The 12,470-nt window shown below is 45.0% G+C and overlaps 1 protein-coding gene across 11 annotated transcripts in view; it reads right to left on the reverse strand.

Moving 5' to 3' along the window:
• Positions 1–12,470, reverse strand: part of LOC137866166 (adhesion G protein-coupled receptor L2-like) — an 85,843-nt gene that overhangs the window by 46,641 nt on the left and 26,732 nt on the right. For all 11 annotated transcript variants that reach the window (XM_068701877.1, XM_068701875.1, XM_068701876.1 and 8 more), the window contains exon 3: positions 2,389–2,602. In XM_068701877.1, the coding sequence (XP_068557978.1) occupies positions 2,389–2,602 (214 nt within the window). The remainder of the gene's footprint in view (positions 1–2,388; positions 2,603–12,470) is intronic.

A 12,470-nucleotide genomic window follows, 5' to 3' on the forward strand; every position in this document is an offset into this window, starting at 1 on the left:
TAATACTTCAGTACCTTGTTCATACTTAAGTGTTAATACATTTATTGCAGGGTTTTTACGTGTAACGAGGGTAAACTGTGAACACGACACGGACAAATTATCACCTTTTAAGTCGATATGGAAAATGTGTTTGCGATCGGAGCAACATTAACGTTCATTTGGAGTCCATTTTCTGGCCTACAGATGAACGCAAGTCCAATATTCACTCTCTTTTAAGCTCCGTTTTGGTCACCACCAACTCCTGGAGGAAAAATCTGTTTCTTTAGCTTCGTCTCTTTTTACTTTGTTTGATGTTTGCTGAAACTGCTTCCTGCTTTGGTTGAGCCCAATGAGAGCGACGAGACTGAACCAAAACATCAAAGCTGCGAGCCGGAAAAACCCAAACAATGAGCTGAAAGACCACCGCTGCTAATTTCTTTCGCGTAGCGAGAATTCACTCTGGCGCTTACTGTACTGCGACTTTTAGATGCTTTGGAGCAAAGGGAGGCGTCGTTGCTCGGCATTTAGATACGCTTGCGGTGTTTTAAACTGCCGCTGAAATTGCTGCATGTAATCTCTACTGCGCTGAGAACAATCTCATGGTAGCAAAGTGTTAGAATCCTGTTTGCTTTGTATCTAAGAGCTGCACCTCTGACCGGAGGAAACATTTGTTCTGTTGTGGGTGGCTATTGAAATGAGGTACGGTAAGCTTTATTTAGATTATCTTCCTGTGTGTTTTTGAACCAACACCGGCAGAAAACAGAGAGGAGGAGGGAACAAGGTCGGACACGTCATCCATTTACAGTACATCTCTGAGGGAACGATCACCAGTAACTTCCTTGGTACATTTTTTTTTTATCCAGCCACTTTTTTCCCCCCATAGTCAACCAAACAGTTTACTTGACAAAACACATCGATGTAGATGTAGAAAATCAAGCCGTTCGATTTTCTGTCGAGCTGCTTTTGTTGTGGAAAAAAAAAACGGGTGGCTGATGGATCCTTTTTGTGGCAATTTCCAAACCAACAAAACTGCCACTCTGTGCAGCAGAGCTCCCGCTGTTTCTATCACCCCAATCTTGTTTAACACGTTTGTTTATCTAGTCTGTGGCGCTATTGCCTTTTGTTAATCTTCCCCGACACTGGCAGAGAATCGTGTCTTAACGTTTCGTCGTTTAAACATCCCCCTGGTTTTTAGTTTGCTCGGGACTGAAGGAGGACCGATAAGGGTCTCCCAAAGCCTTTTGACTGCTTTAACATCCCTGGTTATCGCATCAACCTTAATTACGGTCAGGAGCCTGTTTTCTCTGATCTGAACCATTAGAATAATTCTGGCTAAGGGCTTGTGGTGCAGAGTCTTCTCAAAGCTTTGGCTCGCTCACTGCCTCCAGGGGATCTTCCATGGAGATAAGTTTGAAGTTAGACTCCAGCGAGTGAGTGGCTGACTTGTCAACAGATGGGATGCAAACCAAGGGGCATGGACACCGTCAGGTGTGTGTTACTGTATGAGAGCGCTGAGACTCGGCTGTAAATATACGAAAACAGAGTAAGACAGTAGGACTAGATCTATTCCTGAGCTATTCTGTAGTTCTGCATCATGAGGGTAAATACAGAAGTGTAAGAGGGAAAAAAAACAAACCCCAGAGGAGTAAGATGGTGGGCGATGATGCTCAGGAGTTAGCCTAAGGGGGGCCAGGTTAGGGCGCAGCAGTGCATTAGAAGATGAACTGCGCCGGTTGCTATCTTTGAATAGTTCATCCAGTGCCCTTTAAAAATACACACACCTCTAGGGGTAAGCAGCAGTCGGGTTGAAGTGTTGCTGTGCTGTCGTTTGACAGCAAAGCAACATCCTGTGAGAGGGAAACCGGGATAAAAGGCATGATGATGGGCACTGCTCACTACCTGAGGCACAGCCACTTCAATGCAGTACAAGTGTTTGAACAAAGCAAGCCCAATGTTCCAGATAGGGAATTAAGAGGGTGTTCATGTGACTCTCAGTCTCACTGAGCTACACTGATTATGACTCAAACAGCAGCAACAACGCGCAGCTGGTGTGAAGAGCTTTGCACGGATGTCGATTCCTGCCTGTCAAGAATTAATCTGCGCCCCAGTTTTCCGATTTCAAAATGCCACCTACATGCATCCAGTCAATGAGGGAATAAAGAACAATTTAAAAAGGTGTGAGATGTTGATTAATTGTCCTGTATGTAGGTGGCTGCACGAGCAGGGTGATAATTTAAACGTTTCTTTTGTGTGCACAAATGTTAGGCGCAGAAGGAGAAAGAGAGAGAGAGAGAGAGAGAGAGAGAGAGAGAGAGAGAGAGAGAGAGAGAGAGAGAAAAAGAGGTCCGTACTTTGCCAGCTCTCGGTTATGTTTGTGAAATAAGATCCCTCCTCTCCCCAGCGTTTTACCTTTGTGATATGATCTTGTAGGCGTCGGGGAGATAGCAGTTGACGTTCTCCATCTGGAACGGGTCAGCGTCGCAGATCTTGTCGTCGGTTCGGCCGTAGTTGGCCGTCTCGATCATGATGACATCACTCCCCGGGCAGCGGAGATCAATAGCATATCCTTCACACGAGAGCTCCCTCCTGACCAGCCCGAAAGGCAAGGCCGCACGGCTGAACCCTGACGGAGACACGAAGACAGAGACGAAACCTTTAGGCAAATAATAACATGATTAATGAGTTAAAAGGATCACGGCTGCGATACAATAAGACCACACATTGTGCGGTGAAAATCCACTGGCGCAAAATAAACAGCCAACAGCGATCCAATGTTTACCGCAGTTTTAAACAGTTGGGCCATTACACGCGATACAGGAATGGAGAAAGACAAAACAATTCATCTCTCCATCTCTCTGTGGTCTCGGATGTTGGCTAAGACCTCAAATCTAAGTCATTGGAGACCAATGGTAACCTCATAAATTCCTGAGCTAACACAAAGGCCACAGAGCATCAGCGAGGCCTCCACCTAGAGAACATCCACCGCGGAGCCAACCCGATCTGGGCCGAGAACAGTTTGCTTTACAGTCGTGCAGGCCTCCTCATTTGTTTCTTTTGCTTTACTTGCTCTGTAAAGAAAGATAGAGGAAAACGGCAGAATCCCGGCAGAACGGAGCGTAATATAATCTATTTTACCATATCGGGGATCGAAGAGTCTGGAGTCCACACAGGAGGAAAAATCTATACATGGAACACATCAAGGAACAGATGGAAGCGCCGCCAAATAGCTCTACTTTGGGGGGAAATTTAACTGTTTCACTCAAATCTGTCTTTTTTCAGCAAGTTACAATGGAATAGGTGATTCCTCCGTATTTCCTTTCTTCCTAAGTAATAAAATGTCATGTCACAAATAGGGTGAAACTAAAGATACGGAGATTTGCAAAGAGAGAGAAAAGCGAGGGGAAGAAAAAAACAAAGAAAGAAATCCATTATCTGTTCAAATTATCCAAAGTAAAAAAAAAAAGAAAAAAAAAGAATGTCGAGTGTCTGCAATTGTGAGAAAACAATTAGGTAAAATCTAAGTAGAACATGCAAATGCGTTCCATTTAAAAAGTGCAAGCAGAGCGCTGCGTGAACTGTCAATAATCGCCGTTGTTTGCAGCAATAGTGGGTCCCAGAGGGGGCAGCTACCATTTGTATTTCCTGCACTGCTCTCCACTAATTAGCCCTCCTTTCAGCCTGTTGCCTTTGCCATGCTCCCATTGGCTCCCGAGCATTGTCATGTACTAACACTTACCACCTCGGGTTCACTTTGCCCCCTCACTCTAATTATCCTCACGCTTCTGACAGTCAGGGCCTGACGCAATTAGCATTGTTTGAACTGCTCAAAGTTGAAGTGGTTCCGGCTTGAAATTCCTACCCTGAAACCCCCCAACCCACTTTTCTGCTCGTCATTCCAGCCCGCTGTTCCTGGCTCACTTAATAATGGGATTCTATGTCAGTCTGTCACACTAGCAAACACACATCTGCGAAACATTGTTGAGAATATAATGTTGGAGTCGTCCCATGTTAGGAGAGACTTCTGCGTGCGCTGGTGGTAGCAGTATAACAAAATATGAAACTAATGGTACAAATTCTTTGGCTTTCGGCCACTAGACATTTCATTACAGCGCCATGATCTGTCTAATGGCCAGTAGATTCTGCTTAGCTGGACTGTTTATCACCTCATTAGGAGACGTCAGTGTAGCCGAACCATAAGTGGAGGGCTGTGGGGTCACTCCATCTATTCCAATAACCACTACAATTACCCAAACCTTTCAGAAAACCTGTCCAGAATAGTGGATGATAAAACACAGAGAGAAGTCGCCGGCTTTACTGGCGAAGACTAATGATCGCCCCCGCCTGCCATTCCTCACGGAAGGAGTGACGGGTTTATCACGGCAGCTACAGACAGCAGACAGAAAGAATGCATTTCATGGGGTTTTAAAATTCGGAGCTGGGAGAGCGTCGCTCGGCCAAAACACCCTCGCGGACACACGCCATCTGCCTGCGTAACCGCCTTCCTCTGGCTGTCCACTGACTCTGCCCATCTATCAGGCTGCTATGGCATAATGGCATGCTGCTGTCAACAGAGGCCGAGCGATTGATTGGGCTTGTGCCTCGCCGGCCTCCTCCTCCTCCTCCTCCTCCTCCCTCGCCGTATGGATCTCTCTGGTCATAGGCTAACACTGCATCAAATAAGGGGAGTATCTGGACTGTACTGGCGACCTGAAGAATAAATTGCCTCCTCTCCACACTGCGGAGAGTCTCGGACTCATTAATGACTGTCTTTTTCAACATTTAATTGAGCAAGTGATGACAAATCCGTGTAAAAAGTTCAAATATATATAAAGTAGATTTTTTTTCTTCTTTCTTTTCTGAATTCAAGCGAATATATTTTTGGTCGACTTAACTGAATGTTGCTTAAGATCTTAGGATTTAAGCAGAGCTAAGAAAGACAAAAACCTTGTGACAACAAAGGTTTCTGGATGAAGGTATTCTTCTGTGTTGATTTTCTCGGCTTAAACAAGTTTTGCGAGATTTTTTTGGGAAAGAGAGGCGGATTTGTTTGTGTGCACAAATGTCAATGTCTTTGGGAGGTATGAAAAGCTTTTCATCTCTCATTCTCTGCTTTGTTTGACTGCTCAACTTTGCAGCAGTTGAGGACTGCGACAGAAGGGCACCAGCTGCGGGGAAAACGGTGTCAAGAAAACTGCAGGAAGAAATCCATAACACGATCCCTGCTCGCGTGTAAAAAAAAAAGAAAAAAGAAGAAGAAGAAATACAGCGGCTTTCTCTCTCCGTGTCTCCGTTGAATTGCACAATCAGTGAGGGAATTGAATAATGCTGTATATGACCACTTAGTCAAATTGCCATGTAGCCACTTTGACATAGCCATAATTGGCTGTGATCCCTATTCCTGGCCTTGTTGACACGAAGCCTTATCATGCATTCTGGTCAGTGAGTGACTGTGAGGAAAGTAGCTTTTCAGATTCCTCCCCCTGACCTGCCTGCTAAGCCGTCTATTGAGCTCAGGAGAGCAAAGTAGGAGCCAAGGACTGCTTCACAATATGTTGCATTCTGGGAGTTTCTCTTCTTCTCCAGTTGAAAGCCTATAATTCACTGGCGACAACCCCCTCCCTGCCCCCCCCCTCTCTCCCCTCATAATACATATTTTGTTTTCTATCAACACCCTTGAAATTGGAAGTGGTACTGTGGCTCAGATGGGTGCATCTGAAACCATCCACAGAGTTACACTCGGTGGCTTTTAAAACCCAGGAGATGAAGCGAAAAGATAATAGCGGTTTTGGTGTTGAGGTATTGCCATTTGGCGACTGCGAGCGCCAGACCATAACACACATGTTGAGGTCTGTCTTTGGTGCTCTGTGTGTTTCGCAGTCATGACCAACCTTTAACCCTTCAAACCCCACTGCCTCAGGACATCAGACGGTGGGAGAGAGAGCCGGAGGACTGTTTGATCAGTCCCAAAGAATGAAATGTGGGCCATTTTTTGGAGGGTAGACAGAGTGGCGAGGGCTGGCACAGACAGAGAGCAAAGGCGTTGGTTGACGCTTGTCATCCTCCATTAAGGTTCCTTTGATTGGCCTTTGTGGTCCTGGAAACGGCAAACAGCTGCATGCAAATAGCCCTGTTTCCCCATGGCTGGCCCCCATTGTTCTGGGCTTGGGTTTGACAGGGACGCTTTCTCTGCAGCATAAAGGAGGGTGTAGCCTTTAGTCAAATAAGAGTGCCCCCACCGTGGTCACAGCGGGAGTACTTCAAGATTGTTTGTCTTTTTATGTTGTTTTATACCCCATATTACTGGTAGCCAACATCTTCGGAAGAAAGCGCAGATCCTAGAGTCAAGCTTTTCCTCCAACAGCGGGGGATGCCTCCGTAATCCAATATCCGGAGTGACAGAGTGGTCTTACTGCATGTTTTGCTCCGGTGGAGATTTTCAATGGTAATTCATAAAGCAGGATGAGAAAATAAATTGAATTCCTAATATAAGGGAACAAAGCGTCATCACCGCTTTGCCTCTTCTTTCCAACTCCTTTGTTCTTTACTGCAGTATTTCTAATCTGTTCAGTGGAACTTTTTGATTGCTGGCCAAGGAATAAAATTAGCTTTTAAAAAAAATAAACAAAATCCAAGAGACCGTTACGGTCAACCTTTTATGTATTAAATAAAATTGTAAGTGCACCTCACTGTCCATGCACATGCCTCTAAACTGACAAACTAAATAGGTGGGCTAGTTCAGCTTGCACGGTACAAAGACAACACTCAAAATTTCCATTCCCACATCCCTAACTTTGTGAGGCATCCGGTGTTACTGCGTAAAAATGTGTGACACGCATTCACAAATGCAGTACATGACCGCCCATCAGAAGTGAGAGGCACACAGGGCCGAGGTGGGAGATGAGAAGAGAGATTTGGGATTCACAAAACAACACCTGCCTTTCAAATACAGACAACAACCCGAGCACTCGGCTCAAATTTCATTTCAACCGCCGAAATGCGGTGGAACACTGAAAATCTAGTTGGACATATGGCACCATTTCCCATGACACTTTAGTCCCCGCTCTAGTCCACCTTGCTGGGAATTGTTTCTAAAGACGGTGTCAGACAAGACCACAAACCCCGGGGCTACTCCCGCCTTTCCCAGACAACTGCTATCAGACACTCTAGATTCCGATATAAGCATTCTAAAATAGAAACTGGCAATATAGGAGTCCATTTGTGGTTAGATGAAGCGCTCTGAGTCATATCTGTTTTCTGCTTCTGGTGATAGCCAACATGAATCCAGTGAAGCCACTTCACATTCCAAAGTGACCATTTCTATTCATCGCCATGGCTTTTTCTTCTAATTCATTTCCTGAATGTTTCTCAAAAAAAAAAAAAAACAGCAGGTGGGAGGAGAGAATCACAAGTTCCATGTTGACGCACGTCTGGTTGAAGGGGTTTAAAGTGTTTCTCATATTGCTGAGGCTGAGAGTGACAGACCCTGCTGCTTCCTCTTAACTCCTCAGGTGGGACATGATCACAAGCACGCATTTAGAGTCTTTTCAGCCTGGGTCTAATTGTCATAATTGTGGCCATTTTGATGACTGGGTAATGCCAACGTCGCACCTTTATGGTAGAGATTCAGGAAACAAACTCTGTCAAATATTGCAGAAGCTGCATCACGCTCCCGAGGCTTTCCAAGTGAATGTACATTTTACATAAATCATGTGAAATTATACACACAACATTTTAGGAGATACGCTTATTCGCTTTCATGCTGAGCGTTAGATGATAAGAAGATTGATACATTTCTCACGTCTGTGCAGTAAGACAAGCAGGTAATTAGCTTAGTTAGCACACCGCAGAGTGAAAACAGGGGGAAACGGCTAACTTAGTCTGTCCAGAGGTAACAAAGTTTGCTTGCCTGCACTTAAAAGTTTGTCTAATCCATACAAAAAACAAAGTGGAAATGTAAAAATGATAGGACTTTATGACTGAACAGTGTCAACGTGTGGCAGAGACATTTTTCAAGCACATAACCCTCCTTTAAACGCCAACACGTCACCTAACATCTTTATGCTAGGCTAAGCTAACCAGCTGCTGGCTCCAGCTTCATAAAACGCGTAACTCTCAGCACAAATGCGAACTGGTCGTATTTCCAAAAATATTTAATGATCCTTTTGTCTCTTTTATAAAAGTAAACAAAGTGCGTAACCAACTGGATTAGCTTTGGTAGGTAACGACATGCAGCTGCCTGTCTGTCAGCACACTTGTTTATTTACATTACCGAGCGGGAGACTGTTACACCTCCCCAAAATCAACTGGAAGAAGAGACAGATGCCGAAGGAACCGACATCTGTTTCCCTCTGCTAAAGTAGAATCAAGATATACATGATAGGATAAATAATGAATGCAGACAGAAAAGGTTAAGTTGCTAGCTGGCTAACCAAACGGTTAGCACGACTAACCAAGCTAATCCGTGTTTTAGCTGGACTGAAATGATTCATGTGGTAACTATTGTATTTTAGGAGGTTCCGTGCTGCTTGTTCCTCAGAATACATTGTTTTTGCCGGAGTCATTTCCTGAATTTCTACAGCGGAGGTGAGGAGTGTAAAGTTACCATGACCCATTAGTCAAAATAGCCACAATCATAAGAATAAGATCTAGGTTGATACCAGAATAAACATGCAGACCCCTTTATGAAGCATCTGACAAACCCCACAGTGTACACAGACTATTTGAAATGCACAGACACGCTCTATTTTGATATCTGGAATTACACAACTCACAGAAAATGTTTAAGTTTTGCCACAACTGATGCGCAGTCGACACGGTGGATTACTTTGGTTCAGCCGGCTGAGCTGCAGAGAAGACTGCAGATGAAGAATTCCTCCCAAGGGAGTGAGAGCTAAAGGGAAAAAAAAAGCCCGGCTATAATGACTGTGTCTTAATTTGGTTGCAAGAATCAAGGTTTTCTCCTCTGTCGATTGGTTGCGTGATCCCTGACCCCGTGGGCGCACATCAAAGAAAAACAGCGAGGAAGCAGGGGAGCATCATTATATCACTAATACATACTGTATAATCCTCTAAATGTAAAGAGGGTCAGTGCTCAATGTAAGGCACAGTCACAAGAATATTTCAGAGACATTACCAGATGTAAAGTCTGCTTTTGTTCGGGTCCATGGACATCACTCGGATTAAAGCAAAGTATAATTCGACACCTTGTACAGTCTACTGAGAAAACAACCCTGTCATAAATAACTGTCGCAGAGGCTAAACATTTGAGAGGAAAAACAATTGTTCGACTTGGAAGATGAAAACACCTATATGGTCCTGGGGGAGATCCATTTTGACAGAATTAGTCCATTGCTTGTTCAATACCTAACATATCGTTGCTTCTCCTTTTTGCAAGGAAGTTGATGAAATATGCAGAAAGAGGTGAGTTCAAGAAACCCTTCCAAGTGTAGCAAGGGGTAGAGTTTCACAGGTTTGATCCACCCTGAGTGATGCTTAACTCCCCTTAAAGCCCACATTTTACCCCTGCACTTGAACGTCCCCCACTGGATTTTCCGCTCAAGAAATTGTCTCAGAATAAGTCAGGTGCCCTCCCCCAGGGTGCGGATGGAGAAGGAAAAAAAGGAGGATGAAGTGGGGAAAGAGGAGGAGGAGGATGTGGGTTTGTCTCCCATCACATGCTTGTGTCTCTGTTCTTGTTTGCTCGGGCAGAGTCTCCCCATTTCACCCTGCTAATCAACCCTCCTCCACCCGGCCCTGCCTGTGCAGAGCCGAGCCCAGCAGGCTTACTCAGAACGTCACATGGACAGGGTGTCAGGAGAAGCTGCAGCTGGAACACGGATTACATGAATAATGAAGCGCAGCGTACAAGGATGACAGGAAACAGAGATCAGGGCCTCGAGTCGAGGCGGTTCCGATGAGGGACGCGGTCGTCATCTTCACGCAGAGCCTGAAGTAGCCGTTAACGCAGTGGTGCTATCACTTCCACTGGGCGGGAGTCCATTTTGGTGCTTTCGCGTCTCCAAATGAACCCACTTGTGTCGAAGTGGGTTGGAGTGGCGTAGCTGAGGTTGTGTTTATGCAGATGGAGTGGGGCAGTGCAATTTTGGCATTCATTTTGTTTGTGTTTCATTCCGACACCAGAATCCTCGGTGGCTTTAGTTGGTGCAGACAGAAAGTTAAAAAAAAATAAAAAAGTCATGTTTTGCCTCTTTTATCTCGACATACATTTTAACTCTGAAATGTAACTTTTTCATGAAATGAAGGCTTTGATAAATGGATGCTTCTGATCAGCCATGTCTACAGGGCACATTCTGAGCACCTGCTAACAATGTCTATCTTTCTTCGGAGACCCACTACCCATGGACTACTGGTCAACAGCTACAATCTGCAAAGTGAGGGTCAATAGTAGCCGAGTTATGTTTTCATGATTGATTTTGGAGGATCTTGCCTTGTTTGTTTCTATTGTAATCATCATGCATCTGAATTTATCGTCATTTGTCAAAACTAAACGGAGGTGAAAGAATTAAGAAACGCTAAATATCGCTCAACAAACTTTGCTACATTTGCTCCTTTGCTGCACAGATTTTTTCAAAGCACCCGTAGAATGCACTTCATCACCGTTTCCTCTTCTTATACAGAGAAACATGAGACACAGTTGCGTAGTAGCTTGGCTACCAGGAAGCCTGCCGTTCGCCAAGCTTACAAGGCTCCCACATATTTGCCTATGGACGCTTTTGGCCGTCTCGATCGATCATGTGACAGTTGCTTTGACCGGACGTGGCGGTAATTCGAGAGCCTCCCGTGCATACATACAAAGACATTGCCAGCGCACTGTGTGTATGCAGAGACCCACTACCCGTGTGACTGTACGCATGTATGTACGGTGCAACAGGGGAAGTCTTTGTGGGCTTTTGCACAGCTCTGTTTGGAGTCTCTCGCAGATGTACCAGGAGAAAAAGAAGAAGAAAAAAACAAAACATCCAGGCACATTCCTTGGCAATAACCCGCTGCTATCTCTGGAACACTGACCACTTTGATTGGCTTGAGCGCGATGACCTTGCCCCATTCCCTTCCACCAGCATTCCGGTCAATGCGAGCAGAAAACAGGAGCGCTGATAAGAGACGCGCAGATGGGGAGATCTTGATGACAGACAGCTTCCTGCCCCTCGTCTTCTGCGAGGCCATTGTGCCCCGCGCACTCAACGGGGCTCTGCGCTACAAGAGGAGGTCAATACCGATAGCGCCAGGCAAACAAAAACCTTCTTTGTGCTTCGCTGTTTCTCTGACTTTTTTTTTTTTTTTCTTCTTCTTGCCGCGTACTTATTCAATTTCCTGCACGGCAGGAGAGGGCTTCCTTATCTTTGACTGTTTATACCTGCAAATCGGCTGGTGGCCTTTTGTTTGCAGGTGACCCACCCTTAGGTGACATTTAATTCCTGGACAAAAACGGTGTGGTCATGCTCTATGGCAGCGCCTCTCAGCCTGAGGAGATTACTAATACAGTGAAGGCAACAGAGCTGCATTCATGGGCCTGTAGTGAGAGCTAGCCGGCAGAGAGAGAGAGGGAGAGAGAGGGAGAGAGAGAGGCCCAACACACATTATTACACCGGTTTGAATCATACACGACTATGAGCCATGCAAAAGTGAAATGAAAGACAAACCGAGTGGAAACAGTTTCATCTTATGTTTACACAGCAGTCCCTCTCTGTGAGGTTTTCCCTCCTCCTCCGTTTCAAGAGCGGACATGTAAGAAAATACGTGCGCACACTGAAACCACACACTTGTGTCACAGAGAGCACACAAAAGCACATTTACCGAATCCATCATCATTTATTTTATTGATCGCCATCCTTTCCCCGCTGTCGACATTAGTTTTACCACAAGCCGTTGCCGTGTAAATCATAACCAGCAAAAACAAAAATGTGGGACCTGAGCTGTTGTGACATTTCTGATACGGAACGAGGAGGACAGGTAGAGACAAATGCATCGTTTTTGAACCATTTCCACACCGAGTAAATATAATTGAGGCCCCGCTCTCTTTTCCTCTTTGTAACAGCGAGGGGCTTTTTGTTCAAATGGCCTTCGTGTTCTTTTGCACACGATCCGTCCCTAAAATCAAGCGCTCTTTAACAAATTAATGCTTAAAATGTATGTCACGATTAGAGGGGGGGGAAAAAAAAACAAAAACAGCTGGAGTGTTTGTGCTGAAGAAGAGAATTCGCTGCCGCAGGTATTTAGCGAGAGCAACAATCTGCTTTGATTGCCTTAGCACAACGTCCCTTTGGTGTTAAATGTTATACGCCTCCTTTTGTTTTTGCATGTTTGTTTAGCTCTTGTGCTTTTTGTTCAAATGAAATTAGTTCTGACATGCCTCCAAGCTATTCACAAGTATTGGGTGAACGTTGAACCGCACTGAAATCCGACAGGTTCTTGTTGCCGCCGTAAATACTTTTGTCTCTGTTCCAACCCTGATTTATATTGTTGGCAAACAC

Source organism: Cebidichthys violaceus, unplaced genomic scaffold, assembly GCF_023349555.1.
Source record: "Cebidichthys violaceus isolate CVI_PGR_0920_01 unplaced genomic scaffold, fCebVio1.0.p SCAF_8, whole genome shotgun sequence".
Lineage (NCBI taxonomy): Eukaryota > Metazoa > Chordata > Actinopteri > Perciformes > Stichaeidae > Cebidichthys > Cebidichthys violaceus.